The sequence below is a fragment of the Haliotis asinina genome, chromosome 3 (assembly GCF_037392515.1).
Source record: "Haliotis asinina isolate JCU_RB_2024 chromosome 3, JCU_Hal_asi_v2, whole genome shotgun sequence".
In the NCBI taxonomy this organism is placed as follows: Eukaryota; Metazoa; Mollusca; class Gastropoda; order Lepetellida; family Haliotidae; genus Haliotis; species Haliotis asinina.
In genome coordinates, this window is record NC_090282.1 from 72,243,373 (window position 1) to 72,271,181 (window position 27,809).

Sequence of the window (27,809 nt, forward strand, 5' to 3'; positions counted from 1 at the left end):
TAGTCACTAGTGCTTGGTACTTGTATAATGAACTATAGATGGGCTGTGTACGCATGATAACGCCCGTCATTGTGTGAAGAAACAGTATTTGTTAACATCGGCGAATATGAAATAACAGGCTGAATGTTTATTAAGTGACTCTTCTTGCAGTTTCGTGAAGTAGGAAGTAAACTCTATTCAAGGGAGACAACTCTTTCTGTCCGGCGTATGTAATGGGTTGACTCGACCCTTTTTCGCGAGTACAAAGTTAATCGAGGACTTGCACTTATGTGTTGGCCTAATGTCAAGAGTGTATCATTCTCATGGAAAAGATTGCATGCATTACTACGTTTACCCGAAATGAGTGACAGTAATGTATGTGTGATACTGATTAAGGATCAGTTTGATTCGGATTACAAACCAACAGTCATGAAAACAGACCTGGGCCCACTTGCACAAAGCGATCTTTGTGAGAATGGGAGTTACAATCATTGTAGCGCTAAGATCGCTTTGTGCAAGTGGGCCCTGGTATGATCATTCATAGGACTGACATTCAACAAGACGCAGCTCCGTTCACTGAACAGCTGGATGACTTTAATTGCTTTCATGGTTAGAGAGTGTTCATTAGGTGTGATGATGTGCATGGCACTATGTGCATGCAATCCATCGTCATCAAACACAACAAAACAAGATTATCGACTGATCCCTTTAATACAGCTAACAAGACAGCGATCAGGAATACCACTGACATTATGGTACATTATAATATCATCAGGTCTCAGAGTTAATTAATGGGGAACATTCTGCATAATTTCTCACGTTTTTTTCGAATTACGTAGTACACTGTACATCAAATTTGAAGATATTATCCATACCAACGTGCCACACCTGGCGTCAAAACGATCACCGTTGACGTGGAACAATCCCACCATTGTGAATACTCCTACCAGCATTTAAATGTTACCGCAATATAATATTTAAATAATTTAATGATAAGGACCAGTATGAGAAATTAGAGCCAAATTTGAAATTGCTAATGAATAATCGGTAAATTCAATCATGGAGAAGTATGGTGTACTTTTGTATATAATTCCGTGTCTACTGACTCCTCTGAGTCCCATATCCAGATTGTTATTCAGATGATTAGCATGCGAAACGCTGTTGTAGTAACGAGGACTAGATTGACCACAAAAGCCCGTGATGAACATGTAGAATATGGTACTCAGAAACCGCGGACCAACTGTATCGCCGGAACAACTTCATGCTTAAGCGCCTGGAACTGTTTTTGGCATTTGTACAATACCCAATACAATCAATCATTCTCACATTTTGACAAATTTTAAGAAAAATTGATTATTTATTACCGTGCTTGTAAAACAAAACAGAAACACACTACTGAAACACTGGACAAAGATGAATTCATTATTCTCATGATCTAATAATTGATGTAAATAAAGTGAGTACATAAAGCGAAAACGTGTATATCTTTTCTTTTTCTAAATTTACTTATTCTAACTTTACCGTTTACTTTAACTAATCCAAAACAAGAAGTCACAATGATAGGGAAAGAAAATTGTGTCTCAAAATACATGTATTTACGTTAAGGTTGGAGTCATATCAGTTTTGTGTTTGGTAAAACAGTATTCTCAATGCACTTTTGTCCACAAACGTGCAAAACGTTGCGATAAATGATGATCACAGATACAAATGGCATGGTTCAAGGTACTCAAGAAGATACGTGTATGAAAACATGGAAAAGAGTCTCGAAGAGTCATATCGTGTCCCATGCAGACATCTAAAACGAGATCATTGGGTAAACACAGGCGAAACTGATAAAGAAGTCACTTGAAATGCCGGTTTTCCTCAATCCTCTTCTCAGTCACCATTTGTTCATGTGTTGCAATTGCCAACATGGCCTCTTATACAGATGGTTCAATAAGTATTCCAATGGACGTGAAGAAAGGCAACACTGCAGACTCGTTCGAGTCTATGTTTCAATCATTATTGCGTGTCTGGCTGAAAGTCCAACAACTGAAAGACAAGAAGCGAAATACCAGGCGCGTGCACCTACTTATAGGTGCTCCGGGATGTGGGGTAGCGATAGCTAAATGTGGACTCAACTTTAGCACCAATATCACCGAAGTTGTTAATTCTGGAAGAGATTATGGACTCATCTCTGGCATTGAAGGAAAAGGTGGTCATAACTCCATCGTCAATCTCCCTGATCTTGATTGGGGGTTGAGACCTGTACTCTCGGTACTGTTGATGTATGCTAAACATCTCCTCAATACTGCTCTCTTCCTTAGCTTGTTTGAGAGTAGATGAATGATCAAGCAGGGTTTTCCTCCGTGACGAAAGGAGCTCAACTTTCTCATCCAACTTCTTCTTTTCTTTATTCACTTCATTCTCAGCGATACTTTCTAGTTCCCGCTCACGCTCAGCTAACTGCTGCTTTAAACGACCAAATGTGTCGTGGATGTTCTTGAGCAGATCTGCTCTGACTTCTTCCAGCTTCTTTGTAGCAGTGTCTAACGTCTCCTGCTTCTTTTCCAGCATTGCTGCTTCGTTATCCATATCTGTGACAGCCGTGTCTAGAACTGGAGTATACTTTTCTAGAGCTTCGCTTAAGTCCATAACAAGATGACCATCTTGTTCTTTGTGTTCTAATACGGTGCAATCACGACACACAGGCTGGATACAGGGTTCACAAAAGAAGTTCAACGCCTGTAGCTTGTGTTTGGAACAGAAGCTTACAGTGTATCGCTCGGTATGTTTAACAAAATCTAACAACTGGACCACTCTGTGATCCGTCGGCAATGTCCGGACGTTCTCCTCAGTGGTGATGAAGTTACCCCTGCAGGTCGGGCAGTGAAGACTTACTGCTGTTGGCATGCCCCGTAAAGAAGGGGTGAGACTTTGACGATACTCCACCTCAGTCCGGAACAGCGCTTTGATACACGGGAGGCAGAAAGAGTGGTGGCAAGGCAGAAGTTTAGGGGGCTTTAAAGGGTTCGTAAAGGAATCACGACAGACAGCACAGATTAGAAAGGTCTTCTCAAAACTCTCTTCATCCAAAACCAAAGATCGCTTGTTCAACGTGCGCTGAGATTCATACTGGGGGCCTTTATTACGGAGCGTGACTCCTGAAATATTAAAAGTAAGCGTTAAAATTTGTTACAATATTTTACAACTAAATTAAAACAGTGAAATTGTGCAGAAATAGACTTCAGTCAAACAGTCATTTATATGTTTGTATAAAGTGGATTGTTCACAATAGATACAGCGATGTTGAATATTTAGTGGCTCTTAATGACAGTTTGGTAAACCAGTCAGTTCATAATCTGGGAAAAAATAGTTAAGGATATAAATTATCTGTATTTAGAAATTGTGAATAATGATTTATTTATTCACCGACATACTGATAGAATATCAATCATAAAAATACCAATATCTCTAACTTATTTGGTCCAGTATTGTTCATGTATGCTGCACAATCAGGGATTAAGATACACTGCGTGCTGCTGCGCGTCACTTTTGCCAGCCATAGACTGAAGCTTCCATTGTTCAAAGCACAAAGTCTGTGTCATCGGTACACCGTCAAGCTGCACGGTAGTTGTGAAGCACTGACACTCAACCATGCAACTGGATGAGAACAAGTCATCCAAGAATGATATCGTGTGTAATATGTCACTATATATAAACTAAATATGGGCCTTTCATAAAACAGGTGTCGAAATATGTAACTGAAAAATACACACCTCCAGTATCGCATGAATATGTAGATCCAGAAAGGAAATTCATCAACTTAACATTCTATTGATTACATTACGTGAGTTAGTTCTTTCATTATGGCTCAGCCCTGACAGACCCTCAAGGACTTCTAGGATATTAATTACAGGTACACATGCACAAATCATTGTTATCCATGCATATTGTGTTCTCACTGCAGTCATTCTACGTGACTCTCAGGCCTTCATCGTCAGACAAGTGTGAAAATGCGGGGCTGTAATGCAGCAGGTATGAATAATAGATATGGTCCCCGCTCGTAAGAGGTGTATATAAATAGAAGACAACTATTCTACATGCTCTCAAAGCGCATGCTATTCTTTAAGGTTCACAAAGCTGTGGATTCCTTGGCGTGTACCCGCTATTGACATTTATCTTTATCTATTGACAGAAAAGAGACATGTGCTAAATCGTACCGGCATTACCTTTTGTTAGGCAGTCACATAGTGTATATTCTCCAGTTTTAAGCTAGCTGAAAAAAATCACCTCTTAAAAGGTTGTTTCGATTGGTTCACTGTGTCTGTGTCTGTGTGTGTGTGTGTCTGTGCCTGTGTGTGTGTGTCTGTGTGTGCATTATATGCATTATATTGGCAGCATCTAAGGTGGGGTCACACTGGAACCAACATCTGTTCATCGCCATATGGCCCTTTCTGATTTTTGACGTAAGATATGACAATACTCCTATTCACATTTTCATTGATCCCGCATTAGCTATGTAAGCGATTTATCTTATGTCCTTACTCTAAATATCAAACACTCATCTGCTCGTAGTTATACCAAGACACTTGGGAATAATTCCAGAATACGACCAGTGTCAGTATTAGACATTACAAACGTTGGGAAGACGTGATTTCGAGTGTCCACCAGTGGTCAGAATACTCACCTTCAGACAATGCTTTACACAGCTCCTTGTCAGGTGTTTCCTCCTCATCAACCCAGCAGGCTTTGGCCATTCTCAGCTCTGCAGGTTATCTCCTTTGCCTAGAAAGAGGCAGAGAAAAGTGTCACTGGCATGTGAGAACTGAGACTATCTACATTCGAACCTCGTTATAGTAGACGTCGTATCACGAGGACAGCAAGTGTCCACTTTACATTTCAAACATAACATTCCACCTTCGTCAAAACCGTCCAGATTAACAAGTTTTGATTGTTTAACCTACCACGGTACGGCCGAGACGACTAGGAAGCACAACGGGATGCAGACTATTGATGAAATATTAGATCATGCAACATGCATTGTATTGGCAGGCGCAGTAACTGATCAAGCCGTTTTCCGTGTACGTGGCCGCAATCATGCCACCTTGTGGGATTAATAAATACACAAATAAACATTTTATAGGGGCATCAACACTTGAATTATTTAGCACTAACATCACTGAAATACACCATCATCATTCAATAAGGATATCAACGAAATCGATTTACGAACGTGAATGAAATATATCATCTTCATTCTATAAGGGTATTAACAGTTTAATAACTCACTTTGATGCGATATGAACATCAATGAAAAATACATCTCAATTTTCGCAACAGTGTCAACCTTACAAGACATTTATTGGACCACGTCCCTGTGACAAGATCTCAGTCAGTTCATGACTTCTTCCCGTAGGCCATCAGCAAAGATAGAGATGAAATGTCGAGAAATAGCATATTGTGTTATTGTTTCATCAGTACGCTTTCACTATATCCATATCCTACAACCATCAATCCAGACATAAGGTAATGAGTAGCATAATTTTATATCTCCACACGGTCTCTAGGAATTCGGACAATGGTCAGGCAAAACAATGGGTGGTAATATGAAAAAACACATCGTTCTCATCTGATGAGACACGATCAGCCACGTCGTCCACGTCAATCGGCCCTTGCGAGAGTGAAGTTAACTAAACTCACCCACTCCTTCTCACGACAAACGTGGAATACTGATGACTTTCCTTGGCCCGACATGCCCTCGAGAAGGTACGTTAACAACAAAACTGTTTGAACAATAAACGTTTTATGTGCAACAAAACGAAATTGATAAGAAATCTTGTTTCAACTGCTAGTTAAGTAGAAACGACCACACCTATCGTGCAATGTAGTGATTTATGATATCCCCTGAACGAAATGAAGAACTGATAAGTTGAGCATAGACTGTAAAGTATGTAACTGACTGCGGACACAATACACACACATACCTCACATGTTTGATTAATACATACACATTTAATATACAACAAATAACACATAGGTATAGATATTCCTGTTTATTCCACTTTGGATGTAAACTGCACACGAAGTTTATGTGTATCCATGAGCGTGGAAGACATAAGCAGCATGCACATGGCACTATCGTTACCTTTGAGGCAAAATGAAACTGATAAGGATTTGCAAGTCGAGTATTTATAATCACAGCTACAGTGAAATGTAGTGATTTACAATGATCCTCAACGATATCAAGGCAGACCCCATGATGTTATCTGAACGGAAAATGCTCTCTCTGACTTGCTTGGTAAATGGTTGCAACGCCCACACACCTCACAAGGTACATGACATAACAACTGTATTTAAGTTAACACCTCCATAGTTACGTACAAATCCTAGTACTAATTCGTTTTAGTCACATCCGGGATTCGAACCCACCCTCAGAGTGAGGCATATTGTCCTACACAGTACAGTTAATATTGTCCACTCGCTCACTCACTTTAAGTCATGTCCTATATCCGATCCATGAAATGCAAACCTGTGCTATTTGTGCTATCCAGGTCTGTTTTCATTTTGTTTCATAACCTTATTGGTCATCGTTGTTTATATTCTTGAGATTGAAATGTTGTCTTTCAATGTTGGCTATCAATGCACACACCTCCTGTTCATTCAAAGCTAAAATACATTCTCTACATAGTCGACATGCGACCTGATAACCTCCGCGGTAAAGGCACAACACCACCTTGGCCTAATATATACTCCTCACTGAATGGAACTAACAACGCCATAGTGAGCGTGCTTGGTTGTGTTACTGGCACTACATACAGGATTTCTTTGGAGACACGGGAACGCATGTTCCATGCATACTTGATGGATATTCCATGTTTTACACATAAACATGAACGTGACAGAGACCTGACCCTGCACGCAGCAGAATACCTGTTGTGCATTAAACAGCACCGTACAGCCAGCTGTGAAAGGTTGCAAGATGCTAATGTATATCATCAACATGTACACCCAGGTGAACGACAAGGCCTAGTGTATCAATTACACTGAGACATACATAACACGTGTTGATATATATATATATTGATTTCGAGATAGATCAAGAGCTCGGCGTACAATACATAGTGCGGTATTCTATGTGTGTGTGTCATAGCACGTCACTGAAACGAAAACATGACCTTTCCATTTGGACCGATATTCCACATACATATCGAATAGACAACAATGATTCAAAGAGATCAGTGATGCTGGCATTGACATATCTGGATGGTCGTGTAATCAATGTTTGCTTCGTCTACTATATCCCGAAGAAGCAATACTTTCAAGTTGATAATTGTTTGAAGCCAGCATCTTGCGGAAATATGTATCGTATGGCATTAGCAAATATGCACTCATGTCCATCTAGAATAGTCCACGTGGTTATATATTTGCTTCATGCACTCACTAATCCTGAGTTGAACTTTGATACATACATGACACAATGTGCAGAAATGGCTGGAATGACACCATGTATTACATACTCTCGCTGTTTACACGTTACAGACAGACATGTAGTATACACAATATTTAAACGTCTAATGACCCGTCGTACAACTACAGGTCCCAGTAGTTTTTTTAGTTTTTAGTTTTATTCATGTTATATTGTTTTGGAAACAACACTAAGATGGTTATATCCTTAACATTGGCATGCCTACCGACACGTTCAGCAGATATTTACTTCTGTAAGTATACCTCTTTATGACTAACAAAGTATGGCATTCGTGTTTAATTGTTCCCTTTAAACATTGTCTACAAATAACCTTCTTTGAAAAGTAATTCCAAAGATCTGCAGTGAGACATACAATTTACAAAAAAGCTCATCCAAATAACTCATATAAATAGGGTTAATTTCAAAACTGATTTTAGAGTTGTTACATCTAAAGATACATTCTAACTATATTTATTCAGTTTTGTAATCCTATAACAGCTAGACAAAAAGATACTCTTGCTATACTTTGCCGTGATGTTACAAGTATATGTGAACGATAACTACTGCGCTCATCCTTTCAAAACACGCCAGAAGCTTGCACCAGTTAAGTGTTCCTCCTACCGTTCCCTATTTTCATAATAGGACGAGATATCAACATGTACCAAACCAACAGGGCGTGTAAACAGTAATGGTCTGCTATTGAATTTAGGATGTGTTGGATAGGACAGACAGCAATTTGAACCACTTACAACGTCTTTTAAATATATATTGCACACACAAGGTTCTATATTTACAGCGGTGTGCAGTGCTTCAAAATTTCCAAGACTGACATTTTTGCACCAACATGGTATTACTTTAAAGTCGAATCTAGTCATACATTTACTACGAACACGCATATTCAAAACTGATTTAAGTCCTTGATAGGCATATAGACGCTGGTATTCAAGTAAGTGAATAAGAGAAAATATTACACAATAAAGAAGAAGTTGACGTCCATACTAGTTTGTCTTTAAACTGTGCACATGTAACGAAATGTTTTTCTACCTAGGTACACACTTTATATATTTTGGGTACGAAAGAACTAGTTTTAGGAACTAAAACACACGCGCGTGCGAAGGCGTGCGACTTTAACACCCACATAAATCGTTTACGACGGATAATCGATATTCTCTAGTGCTGATGATTTATTTACATCGTATATTCATTCTTCCTTGACATCAAGCAAATTCGGAAAAAAACATTGCCAAGATGTATTCCCACAATCGATGAAGTTTAAAACATTGATCGAGTTGATAAGATCTGGTTGATTTCAATGACCTAAGCCGTTGGTGAACACGACTTGTGTACGTTTGAACTCCAGATGATAGATACAGATTATATATAAACTGGTATAAATACGCTTGAAGGTTTTAATTCTGTCATTGACCTCGATGAATCACTTTAAAGTTCAGCTCCGTGAAATGTCAAAATTGAAATTGTGCCCCAGAAAGTATGTTAAGTACATAAGTGAGTAGAATGTTGCGAACCAGTAGAATGATAATGCCATTGTACATAGAATCATTTCCTGCTTTGAAAGTAGAGGCTTGAACATTACTGATGTGACAACAATGAAACATACGCGTCATATTGGCCTAAAAACAACTAACCTGATTAGACACAGCTCGACAATGTAAAAACAAAGCTCGAACCTGCATACCTCCTTTATACAGCGTCCATCCCACCTACATTACAGGACTGTGATCAATGTTGACACACGCCCAGTTCTGGGGACCACCAGTAAAAAGTTGCGTTGGTTGTGTCCTAGTCGGTATGTTTGTTTAGCGTGTCGCAAGTTGGCATAAGATCACTTTCACGTTTATTTTCCGCACACTCAGCAAGTGGTAGTGTACTTGCTGGAATGGGTTTAGCAATACTTCATTACAAACTTTCTGTCGCTTGTGTAGTTTGAATCAAACACTGCTCGAAAATATGTTCACTGGGTATCCAAAGAATACATGCAAGCATACGAACGACGGCTGCAAGAGGTCACTTAAGCATACCCGCCAACAATCATGCCTTTGGCTTTAATACGACTCGCGATTTTATTACTCATGTCACGTTCCCACGACAAATCTCACGCCAAACTGGACTCCTATGAAAAATACAAACAGAAATCCACTTATCGAATCTTGTTTCACACTTGGAGAACTTGGAGTCACACAACTAGGTCTGAATGCATCCTTTTCTGAGAAGGGAATTTGCAATTATGCGTTGAATGCAAAGGGATTGGTCCCCCGTCGTCCCAACGTCCGATCTCAGGCCCCGAACTGACCACTAAGTTCAACCCTGAACCCCGGCATGTCAAGTCGCTTTTCCTTATGGGGTTGGAAGATCTATTTAAATGTAATAGTACAGATCACCTCATTGTGTTTGACAGGGCGTGTGGTAGTCTGATGGTCACACGTGTTCGATTCCACAGGGAGAAAATATAGATTCAAAATACGATGCAACGTGCAATGTTGGTTCATGGTGGTCCTTCCTTGATTTTTTGTTATAGTGTCCAAATACCACCACCACCCAACCCCACCCCCCACCCCCCCAGTACCATCTGTTTCATGTTAGTCTTCTTAATGTCACTGTTGGAAAGGCCACTGAACAGAACAGGGCAAACAGGGAAGAGTCAAACACATGTTTCCGTTAACTGCAACCAGCAGCTGATCTAATGCAAACTGATTGCAAGTTGGCTGAAAGCCATATTCTACTTTTACGTCGTCGACCCGTGAAGATCTGGGGTAGAACAGACCTTCACCAACCCATGCGCGCCATTAAAGGCGACAATGCTTGTCGTCAGAGGCGACTAACGGGATTGGGTGGTCGGGCTCGCTGACTTGGTTGACATACGTCATCAGTTCTCATTTGCGCAGATCGATGCCCCTGCTGTTGATCACTGGATTGACTGATCCAGACTCAATAATTTACGGTTCGCCGCCATATAGCTGGAACACTGCTGAGTACAGCATAAAGTAAACTCACTCACTCACTCATTCACTTACTGTTAAGTCATGAAGGACAATAGACTATCGCCACTGGACTAAGATAACAAGGTAACATTTCAAGTAGCTGAGCTGGGATTTCACTTTCACTAACTAGACAACATAAAGTGCAGTATCTACTACTTTTGTTGGGTACAATAATCTGTACTTTACATAAAATGTGTAATCCCAAATATGACATGTGTTACATTAAGAAAATATTTACCCACTTTCTAAATGGCATTGTGTATTCATATTCTGATGTCCTCTGTTGTGACATTGTGGGAACAAAAACCTTCGTTGTTTCAGATGATCATCGTGTAACTCAGAATTTGTATCCAGTAACAAACACAGGCCCTGAATAGGGACGGGTTTATCTCTGCACACTGTTTCCCTGCTTAAGGCTTGAATAAATCCACACAAAACATCAGTACAGCCCCGAATGGAAATTTTACGGCTGACTGGCTTCCACGGGTCAGGACTGGGTTGATACTGAACATCATGCGGTTTGTGAGCCAACCATTGAGACTTGGCAATACAGCATGCTGGACAAATGCCACAATTATGCCTTGAAACACGTTGCATAACTAAATACTCTTCGTATTTAAATGTCCAAAAGCACATAGGCACTACACAGCGTGTTGAAATATATTTTAAAACTGTGCAATGTGTTTTTGTTTTTCTTGGTTCGTGTGAAAGGCAAATATAAAACATAATGATTTTCGATAGAGTGCTAGTTGGTGATGAACGATGACTGAGTTAATACATGTTCGAGTGGATCTACAATGCTTCAGCACAAAGTACATTAAAGGGTCAAGGTCATATAACATCTGTTTCAGTCGACAACTGTGACATTTTCATTTTACGTACCTTCCAGTAATTACTATCGTTCTCTCTGTATATAAATAGTATATCGAAACACAAAACATCAGAATATGCAGACGGTTTTTACATCACCGAAACAAACCTGAATGCATTTTTTCTAATTTAAAAGGAAATCAGGTCGATCTGTTGTAACACACATATATATATATGAGCATCGGCCTCACTACAGTGGACCAGACGACACGTTTTCCTGTGACCTTCCCGCCAATTTTAGAGTGCATACATCACATGATCATACGTACTGGCTTGTGTTTCCTACTTCTATAAATACAACGCTCAAAACTGGTCTCTCTACTGTCTATTTGAACAGCCGACTCCAAAACGCACCCTTCATACCGCAGTCACCAGTCACGTGTTCAGACGCCTTACTCTGTATTGTTTCGCCAGTCAGCAGAACCCCACCCCCTATCGCACCTCCTCCCGTTTTGTCACATAATATTTAAATCACACAGTCCGTTAACAGTGGCAAAATGCTTGTCAAGCAATCTGTGGTAAAAATACGTCAACGAGCAGACGACATTTGACATGGAGTTACAACAATATGTACATAGGGCTTTCTCCGGGTGTTGACGTAGTGATTATTATAACACAGAAATACACTGGTACAGCAGATATCGATTACAAACTTTCTACTTCACAATATCTTCCTATAGTAATCAAGCTTACCGTCTGTCTCCTCATGGTTGCTCGCCAAGAGCAGCTTGCCGCCAAAACACTGAGGCACTGTCCTGTTGTGACCTCAACAGAATATGCAGAAAACGTCACAATATTCCGTGCACCTTCCTATTCGCAGCTTCCCATAGTGAAGTATATGTCGCGTGTTGTCATACAAAGAATCACACTATTCACACCCACACCGGTTTAGGATCACGAGGCTCAATGACTACATGCAGTCATAAGGTGACATTCAAAAGGCTTGTCAGGGTTAGTACAACCGTGTCAAATGAGACCGACCTACCCTATCCATCATGCCCGCTCTCAACGTTTGTCTGGACTCGGCATGGATATTGATGATCCGGTGATACAGTACTTAAGACTGAAGGGGGATGACGGCTAACTGTACCCTCTTACCGTCCACACCAACCAGCGCCAGCGGGTAAACGCTACACAAATTTAAATCTGTATTTTTAATCGTCGTTACTGTGAGGCAATGCCTCGCTATAGTGAGCACCGTGGATATATGGTTGTACAATTCGCATACATGGTGACACCATTAAAAGCCCCGCGTGATACCGACTGTGTAGACAGCCATCATGACAGTGAATACAAATGTAATTACAACGTCAAAACATACACAGAATACGTCAACAAAAAATATTTACAATATCACAATTCATCTATTCTATGTAGTTAATAAAAATGTGCAGTAGAGTATGGAGAGATTTTAAAGCTGAGATGATAATAGTCTTTAATGGATTATAATGGCATGCTACATGGCCGGTATATATCTAAATCTTTTGAAACCGGACACACAAACTGATCCTGTAATTCGGTCCGATCCCAGTTTCCTTTTCTCTGTAGAACCTCACTTTCTGTAAATTATTCATACTGGACAAGTTGGTAGATACCCAGACAGTATCTGCCCCACGTTTCTGGGAAAAACTTCGTGCTACCGATTTGTTTAGACAAAGGATATACTCCGAACATGTAATGAGGAAGTGTAGACGTGTCATGTATACAGTCTGTACCATAAACCTGGGTCAATTGTTCCAGGTCATCACGTACATGGCGGACAGTAATGAACAGGGTAGCATAGCAACGGCTAAATGGTGGAATTACGGTTCAGTGGGGTGGACATGCTTTGCCAACAGCGTGGTCGAGGGTCGATACCCTTGACATATTTTGCAGTATAAGCTGAGACTGAAACTGGCCTTTCCAGCTGCACACCATTGGAAATCATTATTTATTAAGCACAACATTATGTCGTCGCATAAACTGAAACACACGATACTCAAAGTGTCAAAGAATTACACAAAGACATATTTTCTACTTACTAAAATTGTTAATGAAACTGCAAGACCATACTTCGAGGTGTTGTTATACAGTAAGGCACCTGATCAAACACATACATTCACACGAAGAGCATATATGCTTACTAACCTCAATGACAATCAACAATTAAAATTTGACAGACGGGTGAATGTAAGGATACTTTTAGCAATGTTAGAGAAGTAACCCCAGTAATCCTCATATTTATGTGCGGGTCTAAAACTTGTTGTGTCCGTCATATCAAGCCAAAGGCTTGTTGAGGCCTGCGAAATTGAATACGAGGGATACACCAGCTGACCACAATGCTAACATGGGTAAGGGAAGCCGTGAGTGTACATACGTCTGCATACAATATTGATCAACCATCCAATTAAGCATGCATCAGTTAGTTTTCAATCTAACCAGTTCCTGAGCACAGTGTGAAAGTTTTCACCCGCAAACACTTCGAGTGCCTACACTGACATTGCGGCTTGCAGTGTTACCAGGGTTTGTGCACAATATACTGCAACCTCACCTGATGGAACGAATAATCAATACGTCTGACATGTACGATAGACTACACAGACATATGATATCCTGGCCAGACTGAATATGCCTATGCCGGTGCTGATGTTGAGGATGCTTGTGGTGGTTTGAAATTCCCCTGTGGATCGTTATCGCTAGAAATTACACAAGTATATAGATACTAGGCTTTAATTCTTCATGAATGTGCAAACACTTCCATCGAAGAGCTAATTAATTTGATAAAGTAGATGTTACCATCCCCAACTAACATCCTTTTCTTCATCATTCTTGCATCAATGACAATACGTTCGGTAGATAATACCAAAAATTCCCTGATCTGTACATCGTGGCACTTACCCGTTGAAAACCATCGTGACTCCACATCATTCGCCCTGCATGGCAACGATATCCCACCAGTAACAACGCAGTCCATCTCGCCAATGACAGCCTAGTGTTTCTCTCACTTAATCAGCACCTGACGTCAACCGCGGTTCCTTCAAATGACCTCGATCCTAGTGTAAACTTCATCAACGGGTATTCAACAGGAGGAAAGTGAATCTTTGTTGAGAATGAACGACAGGGCAGCTCCAGACCAGTAAAGGGAAATGAACACACCGACTGTTAATGTATGGAGTACCGTTCAACTACGAATGATAATAAGGTTACCTGCATGCGTAGCTGGTGGCAGAATTTCTGTGGCGATAACATAGGGCTTGGAGGCAGGAACTGAAGTGGAGTAACGTGTAGTCATTATCAATATATCACAATGCGTCATGCGTTTATTGATAATGCATTGCAACATGTCTGTTTTGTGTTGTCGTAAAGTGATTTTGTTTTCATTTGTATTATAATGAACCATGCCAACAGCATATGGTGAACGATTTTTAAATGTGGTCAATCAAAGTTAACGTTTGAATCTATGAATGCATTCATATGCGACATTCAAAATATCTTTAACTGCATTGTCAGTGACGGAATTGATCACTGTAATCGATTGAAATCGTAAGACCATATTGTCAGTTTTATTTCAGTCAGCACTGTTATCGGGTGCAGTGTTGTTACAAGGTACAGCTGTTTGCATGACAATCTTGCAATGTGATACACAGAAAGTAATACTTCAGAATCTCAGCCAATTTCTTGACAAAGAGATGCCGTGCAGCTTCCTGTTTGCCCTGAGGTGACTATCGAATTTTGATGCACTATGACTGACAAAACAATTTCGTATGATCGCTTTTCAGTTTATATCTTGTTTCTCCCAAGAGAAAGTAATAAAATGTGCCTGCAGATACATGTTTGTTTGGAAGCAGGCACAGACCGACAGTCACAGATTGGCGGATTCACCGACACAGCCCCATCTGTCACCTTCCCAATGGCGGCACGTGTCACAAAACAGATCATAACAACGTCACCAATAACACAGTATTTTATTAATGGCTATGCAACAAAAAGCAAGTCTCAAACATGCATAACGATCAGCACATATGTTTTGGAAGCTGTGCGAGTTAGATGGCTGAACTTGTGTTCTGGCGAGCAGTTGTCTGACTCAACTAAAAAAAAACAGCCTGTACTTTGTTGAGAAAGTGTAATCCTAAATATAACGTGTTACATGTGACCAGTTTCTAAATGACATTGTGTATTCGTATTCACACATATGCTTTAAGCTATATTTCGAGAGGAACATCTTACGTCTCAGTATACATAGCTAACATGAACAGCTCCAAAATATATTTTTGTCGTTGACATCTCTTGAAATTACCCATGCGTGTCATCGCCATTATACTCTCGTTAACCCGAGGTTATCAAAACTGGTGTGCTTCATGCATGAGGAGAGGTGAAGTAATCATCCTCAACCTCACGCCTGGCATCAACGTTTAGCTGACTCCCAACGAATTAATCATAAACATGGTCATTACTGAACTTGGAAATTCCCTGCCTGTGACCTCCAACTAAAAGGAATGGTTATGAGGAACTGTTTGGAATAGTAATATTACCAAATAAATATAAACAATCTACCTTAACATGATCATTACATGGTCAAAGTTTATACGTTCGGCCAATGCTGCTTTACAATGGCACTTCTTGTTCTGTAGATGGAACAACTAATTATACTTGGGAGTTAACTGTGTGATATTTCATCATGCTATGACATGCTCCTTTTGAAAACATATTTACAAGATAACCTCATGCAATTGCTAATCAACAATTATTTCAATTTGACAATCCTTTCTGTTGCTTCCTATCATCTGTTTATCTCTTTCTATAGCACAGCACTCGAGATGCATTTAGAAGTGCCATTTTCCATGGAGTCTGGACTGTGTGCTTTGGGCATTTGTAGACATGGGTAATGTGTAGATCTCTGCAGACTATTTATGGAGTTTCTATATATGGAAGGAAAGTATTATATGTTTACAAAATGACTTCCGGCTGTACGTGTCATCTTGAAAGTTATCGCACTATCAACTCTGGCCATAGATTGGCCTGCCCCCTGCTCCTTTCACGAAGCTGTTTTAACTTGTTTAACTGTTTAACCTTAACTTCCATTTTTTAACACTGCACTAAGGTAATTTACGATCACCTTACATCTTTTGAAAGGAGGCACAGGAAACTAATCAAGTTACGCACTGGCTACCATAGTATGGACGCACAACAGCAACATGAGCTGCATGTACCAGATACACAGTCATTGACATATATATTCATACTACTTGTGAAAAGACTAGACTCACAATCATAAATGTCGTCACTTAGTTCAGTCAACTATTATGGAATAGATTTTGTAAAATATTCCACGCTGTTTAAAGGTACGGTTTACACACAAACATGAAATGTTAAACAAATTTGTGATGTTGAAAAGATTATAGACACGACTTCAATAAACAATGAGACACAGTGAAACATATGCACGATATATATTTGCACATCCTTTCCAGAAATTCGAAGCATGATCCTCGTGCAATTCATCTGCGTAAGGAATGCAGTTGGTTCCTCTAAGTTAGATGAGAAATTCATCATCGATGTGTGTGTACACACACACACACACACACACACACACACACACACACACACACACACACACACACACACACACATAACATAACACATAGTGAGTGTTTTACGCGAGAACCGTGTATGGGTAGTTTCTTTCGAGCATCTACGACATAACCCAGTACTTTATTGATTTTGTTATATGCTTAGTAAGGGAAATACTTAGAGTGATGACCTTGCACTGACTCATACAATGCTATACATTACAGATGACGAGCGGGCGTATATGTCGATATGTTGCTTGACTGGGGAGTGCTATACAATTAATACATGGTTAACATAAATACTGATACTAGAGGATGGCGGTATTTCTGTTCGATGTTGTGTATACGTTCAACTGTAAATATCACAGGCCAAATCTTTATTATTCTTTATTAATCAAAATAATTTGTATTTACAGATATGCTCTTTTCCATTAGATTACGAAATCTTTACTGAACGAGGCTGTTTTACTATTTAAACGGCATCATAGGTTTTTATCATTTTATTGCTATTATTCAGCGGTGAAATTGTCTGAGGAAATTTGATCATATCCTGAGCACTGGTGGCATTCGTCCCAAACAAACGCAGTGGCTAGGCAAGCAGTTGCCTGAGCAAACACGGGGCATAGTGAGCATATGAAACAGGAATGAGAAAACAGTTTGCAGAGGGAAAGAAACGATTATGAAAAGATCTCTACTGCCTTATATACAGTGACTCTGTGAAAAAACTACTGAGGAAGAATTTTCTCTGTTCTTTGAAACAGAAAGACCATGTCCATCTATGAAATATATTCTCTTTATGTTTTTCAAACATGTTTTTGTACGTGTGGTCAATACAAAGCAAGAATTATGTTACCACCTGTCTCTGAACCTAACACTTCCAAACATGGCGTTTACTCCAAACACATACTGTATATGCAGCTTTAAACGCCGATAGGGACGGAGGACTTTCATGCATTGAACCTTGGAGCTTCGCGGTAACTGTTCAGGATAAAGTATGATTTGAGCTGCCCTGGGCTGAAAAGACATGAACTCACCTGACACTGAGATGTTTAAAAAATTCAAATGTGTCTCATTAATCAAACTGAATGTGCACGTAGTTAATAAGGTTCACGAGATAAAAGAACAGTTTTGGACCAGACATCTGTGACAATACTGTGGTAATACACAACGATGCGTGACTCAGGATTTTGTGTAACGATAAAGTATTAGAGTTATCTCCCTTTGATCTCATTCGTCTGCCACAGTCGGGCGACGCTTGCTCAGCTTCGCGATTAGGTCGTCATTCAACTTCATCCTGGTCTTTGAAACACGTAAATAATAGGGAAATATTGATTACAATAAACCACATGTATTCTTGTTCGTGTTTTTTTTTCCTTTGCTGCACCATGTAATAGTTGATGGATATTAAAACAGGCGCCTAAGGAGGAAAGCCCGAACTGATGTTGATCATTTATAGTAAACCCTACACTTTATCATAGGGCTAATATTGCTTTGTGGAACAGTGCCCAGTAATACACAGTGAGAAGTTGCGTCCCTTAAGCGTACCAGGAACCTGCGACAATAAGGTCAAATCCTGGCTTCCCTGACGAAGCTGCAAGGTTTATCAGTCTAAATGTGAAGCTTTCACTGTATTTGGTGTAAAGGTGTATGCTTTCATGCTGTTCAGTTTTCTCATATAGACCGGCGTCACTATAACATAATTCTATAACAAAATGATGATGTTGATCACTGGATCGTTTGGTCCAGACTCGGTTATTTACAGACCGGATAAGCTGGAATACTGATGGGTGTGGCGTAAAGCTAAACTCACTCACTAAAACACATACCTTCTGTTGCACTTCCATTTTAATTAGGTTAATGCCAAACGGAACCAACAAATTGAATACTGTTTAGCTACGGTAGTAGAACCATAAGATATGGCAACAACATCCATAGACATTACGGTGAAATATGTCCATACCCAACTGAAAGAGACTACTATGATCACTTCGATATAACTGTAGTTCGACTAAAATATGCAGTTTGTGGCATCGACATTATATCTGTCATTACTGTATATAAAACGAAGCCATGCAGAAATCAATAACCAGTAAATATTCGGCAAAATTGGCAACCGATTCAACAATTCAATTAAATGTTTTAGTGGCGACAGCTTATGAAAACCGCATGCTCCGGCGCCTTCATTAAAACTAAGGCCCCTGCCATAAAACATTTCCACCGACAAATTACACGCCCCAAATAAAAACTCCATATGTGCGAGCCAGTAATTTCGCTGTCGCCAAATAATTGGTCTTGGTCTCAGGTAACAGCAAATCCACCTGTGAACTGATTTGGCCGAATTTAAATTAACTTGCCCACATGGATGAGGACACCAGTTTTGAAGCTGCCATGTGATGTAGGAATATACCTACGTCAGCAGTCAGACAGGACGCGACATCTACCGACACTGGCTGACCTGGCTGGCCGCCTGTTCGCCACGGTCTGCTGCGTACTGGTGTGATGATTGATGGACTATTTACACATGTATGCAAGCGCCTTGTGGATGTAGTTGAATGGCCGTACCTTAACTTTCCATCTTGTCAGCGGTATGTTATATGGGTAACAATTTCATAAATTCAACATTACGATTAAGACAATGAATCAACAAATTCAGGGCCAGATTTTGGAGATGGTAAGCTACTCGCACCAGGTGCAACCAAAGAAAAAGACCTTGTACCTTGTTGCACCTACCAAAAGTCCTGTTGCAACGTAGTGCGATAAAACGTCAGAGGTGTCGGTGAACATAAGCACATGTCCATGATGAAAAAAACCCATGAAACCATAGCAACACAAAGAAACAGCTAATCCCTGATTGCATGAGCTGTCATAGCTGAGACGTGTCTATGAATAGAAATATTTCGGTGCCATAGCTATTCAAAATGTAGAAGAAAATGAGTTGACATATTTATGCTTATAATGTTAGATTTATTGTTCTTTTATGTCTCAAAAACTGAGATGCACCTTGTGCAAGCTGCAGTAATAACTAGGCTGTAATACTGGGTTCCACCAATGCAAGTAACACAATTCCAATGGTTCACAACACTCTATAAACTAGTGTTCGGTTGATGCTGACCAACTGATCTAGACTGGTCTGTATAGTTTCTAGTCGGCGGGGTGGCTTAGTGGTTAAAGCATTCGCTCGCAATGTGGAATACCCGTGTTGATTCCCTACATGGGTACAATGTGTGATGCCCATATCTGGTGTTCCCCAACATGATCTTGCTGAGGTATTGCTAAACGGGGAGTAAAACCATACTCACTCACTCATGTAGAATTATTTGTAGAGTTCAGTTTCTGAATGGTTATGTGCTGCTATTAAAAAAGCTTGATGTGAACATGCAAACACATTTTAACATAGAGTTATACTGGATAACTATTATTAGTCCTACTGGAGGATAGCAAAGTCTAAGGTGTCGGAGTTCGCGGTGAGGAGTTGCCTCCCTTAGACGTGCTAGAACCCTGTGGCGGTGGGGTCAGCTCATGTTTCAAGGTCTGTAAACCCCATACCCGTCCGCATGAATTTCGGCAAAGTAGTAAACGAAACATTTAGCCTACACGGCGTGATAGAACTGAAATATAGTCCAATAACTTATAGTACTGTACTTCCGGTACTGGGTAGCCAAATTTTCCAAGCGTTCTATCGTCAGGCAGGTGTGCCCGGGTTCAGTTCCCCGCATGAGTATTGCCAACCGATTGAAACTGAATGGGATATGATGTTAACAAATGGGCCTTTTCCTTGGGACAGCATATTATCAATGAAAGCGACAGTCGTAAGTCTATGTTACCATCACAACAGTGAGATCGTTCCGAGGAACTACGTATCATACCAAACATTCGAGTGAAATGCATACAAAAATTGTTACGTTTTGGAGGAGGACAAGTGCTTTCTTTATTTCCTGAACTTTCCCACAACCAGTGGTGTCAGTATCGCATTGGGTGTGTAGCGACCCTAAGTGTTAGTTTAGTCACAGGGTAAATATATCCTGTACATAGGAAAAACTGTTGCGTCAGAACATCGCCCACAACAGGGTGAAATACGGCTGTGGCTGAGTGTTAGCTAAACAATGCCGTCTAGCATTTAACTTTATCGTATTGAATAACACGTTTGTCTATGACAAAGAGTTTGAAAACTATATTACACAATGGAAGAGGTTTCTTGTTTCAAACACGAACGTCTGAAAGCTAACAACCCCATTAATGTCTGAACAAACATTGAATGTGAGGACTGGAATGTTAACTCGGAATATCACTACTAACAAATGTTTTGTGTAAGTATTTGATACGACCTAACGATAAGAGGTAAGGAGTAAACACAATTTCCCCTGGAGCGACGACCTTGCTCGATTCCGAGTCATGGCCTTCTGATTTGAAGCTTCTGATCAACTTCAGATTCATGCATGCCCTTCAGCCAAGGTAGACAAGGCGCCGATAACAATGGTTTTAATATCTGAGACCGATGTCTAAAAATACTGAAGTACGAAAGTCAAAACTGAACATGGTATGGGCCTTTCAGATCATTAAAATTACTAAGACCATCTGGATCTGGAAGATGACGTTGACAGTTCCTTGTAACCTACACGTGTCTGGAATATGGTGCTAAGTTATAGAATTCCAGAGTGTTCCGATAAGTGGAACTGGAGTTTCGTTAATGTACAAGAATATTAATCAGACCCACAAAGAACTTTTTAAAACTTTCCTTCCTTCAAGCACCCAACAGACGTAGCCATTCCTTGCCGAGGGTGAGGTGGCAAATTGCAATTCTGGGATAATAAAGAGGTGCGAGTTCTTGGACCACTTCTAAATAGGCACGTCATGAAAACGTATTGTATTCTTTTCTATATCATAGTCGGGTGTCTCGCATATTACAGCTTCCTCTCCACGGGGTTACAAGACTGGTATTGTCCAATTAACACTAAAGGACAATACCATAACGAGAAACGCAAAGCACTGCCAAGGGAGTTATGGCGATGTAGATCACTGTTCGATCCCTGCCCTAGATGAATATAGCAAAGCCCAATTCTACAGAGTGGGTTGGGTTGGGTGTGAGAGCGTAGGGACGTGAAGTAGCATTGCGATTAAAGCGTTCTCTCAACAAGTCGACAAGCCTGTTCGTTTCCCCACAAGGATAAACTGTATTAGGTACATTGCCTGCAGTATCACATATCAGCAGAACGTTCTGAATGTTATATATATGTTACAGGTACCAAGGCTGATCATCCAATCAGACATTACGTGATTAACGATAAAAGTGACAAGAGAAAAAGCCCAATTATTGCGTTTGGCCAACGAGCAAAGTTGAACCAATGAATATTCTTTCATTTGCTAAAACAGTAACAAGTGAAAACAAAATACATAGACGTTCTTGACAAAATTCCATGCGACAAATCATTGGCCACAGATGTGGTGACAGCAATGCAACTATCAGAAGTGAGCCCGACGTAACTTCAGCTACATTACCTGGATGAGAACAGTTACACGGTATAGATATTGGAACCTACTCTTGTAACAGTTTCCACTGCATGTCTGTGGGGAGGAACAAAAAGAAACTCCGGGATACTACTGAGGCTGTGATTTTAAGAGGCACAAAAATGCACCTAATGAAAAAGTAATGCATTTTAGGATTCAATGACTTGGCCTATTACGACTTCCTAAGGACATTTCTAGAAGTTCATCATGTTTAACATAATCATAAAGAAGGCAACAACAGGCAATGAACATCGTTGTATTATGGACATGTCTGGAATTGTTTTACGTTGTTTTTTATTTCATACTGGAAACAGTAACTGTTCCATATCCTCCAAAGGTTTAGATACTTTAATTTCAGAATCGAACATCAACAGTATGTAGATGTAATGGCTATAGTCTTGGAAGGTAACAAACTGAGAAACGCTGTAGAAATCCTAAGGGTCGCACTGTTAAATTTCACACTCTCGTGCAGAGGCCGTACATGGCCACTGACAGTTGGACATTGATTTCATGTTTCTATTCTGAGTCAATAATGTGTGGAACATCTGCTACCACCTGCCAGCAAATGTATGTGTCACATATCAACCAAGTCATTTACACTGTACATACATTTAGTCTTCGGGCTATCTTAGTTCGCAATAGTGTTAAATATAGATTTGATAATGACACTAACCTCACCATGACAGATTACGATGTACAATGAAACCGAACATGATGTGGGGCACAGTCCTCAAATACTAGGCCACTAGAACACTAAAGCATCAACATTAATGTTGTAAGTGGGAAAATGTTGAAATTAGGCCAATGTTAGGCCAGCTCTATGGGGTGGGACATTTATCACACAGTGTATCGTCTTAATAGGTAAATTTGGAGTCATGAATCGATGAGCTGGTATGTGGTCTAAACCTTTTAATATCCAGTCATACGATCATGGTAAGTTATTTGTGAGAGGATTCGTAATGTGGATCCACGGTACGTAGCAGTGAGCACATAGTTGTGAATGGAATGTCAAGTATACTTAGGACTATGGTTCATGTATTGAGGGGTGGTGGACCCTCGAAATAACAACGTTTCGACTTCAACCTTGCCAGGTTTTTATATCAGTGGGTTTCACTGACATGGTAGGCAGAAAACAAGTACGGCAACTAGATACATCGAATGTGCTTATCGGCTACCGCATTAAGATGCAGTGAACTTATCCTGTAATTTGTGTTTTAGATATGCCGCTTCCGTTTAACACGTCGACAGCAGAAATTATACAAGCGACGTATACAACTGCAGACATAAAAGACATAAAACTACCCAACTACACCGGTCAATAGTCAAAAAACTGAAAAACCAACATAACATCCTTACATACAATTGCGCCCAACGTAAATTGAAGCATTGTATTTAAAAAACACAGCACGTATTTGCTTGCCGTCGACATTGATAACCGTTCAATCTGTGTCGACTTGACATGGGTCTCTGGCTGTTTCTTCAAATGAGCCATTGTTGCACAACTTTGTAAGGGCCTATTGATTACAATTAAACCCCACACTTCTCCATATTTGCTTCCAGAATGTCAAAGCCAAGATCAATGCTGGCAACTGAGTCCCGGGCCGGGTGGATATGAACATGATTGCATTGCTGCATTTTTATTGGCTGTTCGCATGTGGCAGACGACTACGTGCGACACCTGACAGATCTAAACGACACGCAATTTCCTCCAGTCCTAAAGGAGTATCAGATACATCCAATAGATACTCCAGAGAACAATGTGGGTAGTTGTACAGAAAATTGCTTTCCATTTGCATGATTAAATATTGTGTCATTAAAAGACCATTATTTTCGATTGATTTATTAATATTGATTTGGTTTTTAGAGATAAAAAGCATTCTGAACGAAAAGCCTGGTTTCCCTTTTCATACATGAACATACGTTGATGCTAAAAGTCATCTGTTTAGCATTTGCAAAACATTAATTTGTTTTCGATAAAAAGATTTACTTTATATTGAAACGGCATATTTCTTTCTTATTTTCTATGTGAGTAAGAGTGCTACAAAGAGTGTAGCTTATTAAACCATAAGTTAATATAGAAAAGTTTGCAATCGATTTAAGTTTATTTAAAGTGAGGTTGTGTAGATGTACTCAACGTGTTCGTCACTAATGGGTACTCGTCCAGTAATAGACCTGTGTGAACGTACACATTAATTCCACTTTCCGGGACATATATCCGTTCCAAACTGTTACTTATCCATTGAGGTTACCCAATAAATAAACCAAGGATACATTCAACTATGCATGTACGCTGTCAAAAACCTATTTCAAAACTGTATAGTATCCCTGAGGTTACCTACACGTGAAAAGGTGGAAAATCCAATTACGCATGTACACCGTCATGAACGTACTCTGAAAATGAATGGCCTACAAGTGAACACAGAGACCGACTTCTGATTGACTGAACATGCGTGACAATCACGTTCTGCCACTCAGTTATTTCAAAAGCTTTACAGAAACACTTCAATGTGTGTTGGAGAATCTTCTGTTACTTGTTCACACCTAATCTCTGACGTCTGCTCTGAAAGATGGTATCGTCTGCTTTTAGGGTTAAGTGTCGTCTGCTTCAAGTGCAGAACGTGTTAACCACAATATGTTTGGAAGAGGTGGTGATTATCTTGTTAATGTGGTTCAGTATAATCGTACTCCATCCTGAAATAGATATGTTCACAAATACTATCGTGTTTTGTCTGTTAAAACACTGACTACGATGTTATTACATAGTTCACTGGTCACTATAGGTCAAGAACAACCAAACATAAGATCTGTATAAATGGCAGTAGCACAGTGATATGAACTATACCTCACGCATGTCAGACATCGTTAAACATCAATATTCATGAATGCAGAATGCAGTTCCACACATATCACAGAGTATATATGTTACATCTTTATCATGCGGTCTGAAGTACACAGGGGAGAACACACATGAAAATGTTTGACAAAACAACGTTTTCAGAAAGTTGCTACGCATGAAACAGTTTGATAAATACTTCAAATGCAATTCAACAAAGATGCACATTTCGAATACACCTACGAAATAACCATTTCTTCCTAATGCATTGAGAACAATCTCAGTTATAAGGATGCACGCGAATCGGAACAGCCTAGGGGCTAAGTCAGGCCTCGCCTTCAATATCTTGTGATAAATCATTTCACTTTCACCACCGCCATTACGCACCCTGTTACAAGTTTTATCTTAATCATCCATCCTCAAAACTGGTTCATGTCAATACGCACAGTAGTACTAACCTACATCTATGGATTGACATATTTATACAACAATAAAACTTACATGAACCATTAAATCTGGGTTGGCGATGAACGTTGACTCCACGTGATACCAAATACAAGACATATTTTATGGTAATTTCTGGTTTAGCTAAAGACATTAGTCACTTCTATTACCTTCCTTGGCGCATTGTGATTACCCCTCCGTCACCCGTGGCGCAACCCCGCCTTAGGGGCACAGTAACATTATGAATGACCACGATCAACTCAATGAATGCGAGGAATGTATAATCAAACAAACGGAAAGCATGGGGCGGTAGATGAATTGTGTGGAGTGTAAGCACACTAACCAAACTCGTTATCACAATATAGGTAGGTTACAGCATGCGTTCCAGGGTAGTTGGAAACAGTCGATAGCGTCCATTGATATTGGGTCTGTGTGCGTAGCTACTCACAGTATCATAAGAGCAGACGACAAATAATCTTGTAACAAGCATGGTTAACATAGACTGTACACATATAAAAAATATATAATCATATTTACAATAACTCTTGTCTGACACTAGCATCTGGTCTTTATCCATTCATATTATTTTATCCATGATTCATGATACAGGACTAATAAATGATACAATGACTACATACGAGTCGTTTTAGCTACAGTAATTTTGATTCTGTGTTACATTTTTGTTTCTAGCGTTATAAAGGGACGTTGTGTAGATCGTAAGGGTGCCCCTAGACGGGCATTATTGATTTCACTGGCACCGCATCTCCCGTAGAACAATGGTCTTTGTGCTCTGTCTGGAATACTGTCTGGACACTGAGGGGTGGCAGTCGAGGCGGAAGCTTCAGGAACAGAAACCTCATATGGTGTGTTATGATTGTATACGGGAAATGCGACGACACAGGGATTAGATATCGCTGTAAACAATATACGGCAACCGTTTGGAATGGTTTGATAGGAGGGAAAGGGTTCACTAAATGGGTTATCTATAACGATAATGTTTAATTATTTTCACCCGGGGAAAGGATGGAAGTAGTATTACAGCTCTCAATACCAACGCATAAATTCAATATTCATGATTGCCGCTTATTGTTTTACTTTGATACTTGTTACCCATACTGACATTTCACAAAACATACATGCAAGGCCATACGTATCTCGATGTAGATGTTCAGTGATAACATCGACGTGCGGGTGTTCGTCCGTTTTGGACTGGATTTATGACAGCAAATAGGATAATATCATGTGTCAACACAACTCGAGTTACGACATTTCCACAAGGACGACTTGTGAGAAAGAAAGTGGCATCATTCCCTATGGTTCTCTTGCAAAATGTTTATTCAGGGTCAAAGGGAGAGGTCGGTCTGACCTACAGTAAACAATGAGATGCTGACTGGAATATCTCACATCCGTGACATGAATATCAACCGACCATCCTGCTCGAGGCGATCTGACCAGGTCACCATCTGATATTGACCTGTCAGATATGCCCTGGATTAACCCGAAGTGCTCGTCTCAACTCAGTAGATCGATAATTGTGTCGACTAAGATCTTAATGTGATCAATGGATGACAGTTCCGAAGGGAGAGGAGACGATCTGCATTTACAAAATCATAATCACAAGCTGAAGGCCTATATCGTAGTTTTTAGTATTACAAGGATGTGTTCTACTGTATATTACTCTCCTCGCATGTGTTTGAATTTAACCGAACATAACATTCAGACTGTACTCAGTAAATCAGGCGAGTGTATGGAGAGAGTTATTTCGACTCTGAAAGTCAGCTATGGCGTCAATGGGTTGATGGGTGATGGAAAACGAGAGGATGATAGCGAGCAAAATGTGTGGACTTACCGATAATGGATCCAGTTGAATAATGCACGTTTTCTCTGTACTCGTCACACTCTCTACTCGGCGTGTTTGTGTTTTGAAGCTTTGTCCCGGGAGCTGTCTGCGCATGCGTGACTATCTGTTAACTGCCGGGTCGTTTCATTTGACCTATTTAGGTTGCGATCTCTGAAATCCATACTCTAATATCTATAAATAATATTTCATCTGACATCATTCTTGTTTCCTAAAAAACATACTCTTACAACATATCTTCGAGAGTTCTAACTCATGAACAATAAGGGGGCCCTTTTAACTGGTGATTTTGATAATTGTAGCGCTTACAAGCGATGCGAACATG

The 27,809-nt window shown here is 40.0% G+C and overlaps 1 protein-coding gene across 6 annotated transcripts; it reads right to left on the reverse strand.

Moving 5' to 3' along the window:
* Nucleotides 1-671: 671 nt before the first annotated feature.
* Nucleotides 672-27,580, reverse strand: LOC137278409 (tripartite motif-containing protein 2-like). Of its 6 annotated transcripts, none has more exons than XM_067810720.1 (4): nucleotides 27,476-27,560; nucleotides 14,482-14,541; nucleotides 4,649-4,746; nucleotides 672-3,122 (listed from the first exon to the last, which is right to left on the reverse strand). In XM_067810720.1, the coding sequence occupies exons 3-4, from the start codon at nucleotides 4,716-4,718 to the stop codon at nucleotides 2,047-2,049; spliced, it is 1,146 nt and encodes a 381-aa protein (XP_067666821.1). In that variant the 5' UTR covers nucleotides 4,719-4,746; nucleotides 14,482-14,541; nucleotides 27,476-27,560; the 3' UTR covers nucleotides 672-2,046. The 6 variants fall into 6 exon arrangements, with proteins under 6 accessions (XP_067666821.1, XP_067666818.1, XP_067666819.1 ...); XM_067810717.1 differs by having other exon boundaries at nucleotides 14,173-14,541; XM_067810718.1 differs by lacking the exon at nucleotides 14,482-14,541 and having other exon boundaries at nucleotides 27,476-27,580.
* Nucleotides 27,581-27,809: the final 229 nt, after the last annotated feature.

What these genes read in the sequence shown, in the direction of transcription:
- LOC137278409 (XM_067810718.1), bottom strand. Translation starts at nt 4,718, where the DNA reads ATGGCCAAAGCCTGCTGGGTTGATGAGGAGGAAACACCTGACAAGGAG. An exon ending in GTGTAAAGCATTGTCTGAAG is followed by an intron (nt 3,123 to 4,648) that starts GTGAGTATTCTG and finishes TTAATATTTCAG; the next exon opens with GAGTCACGCTCCGTAATAAA.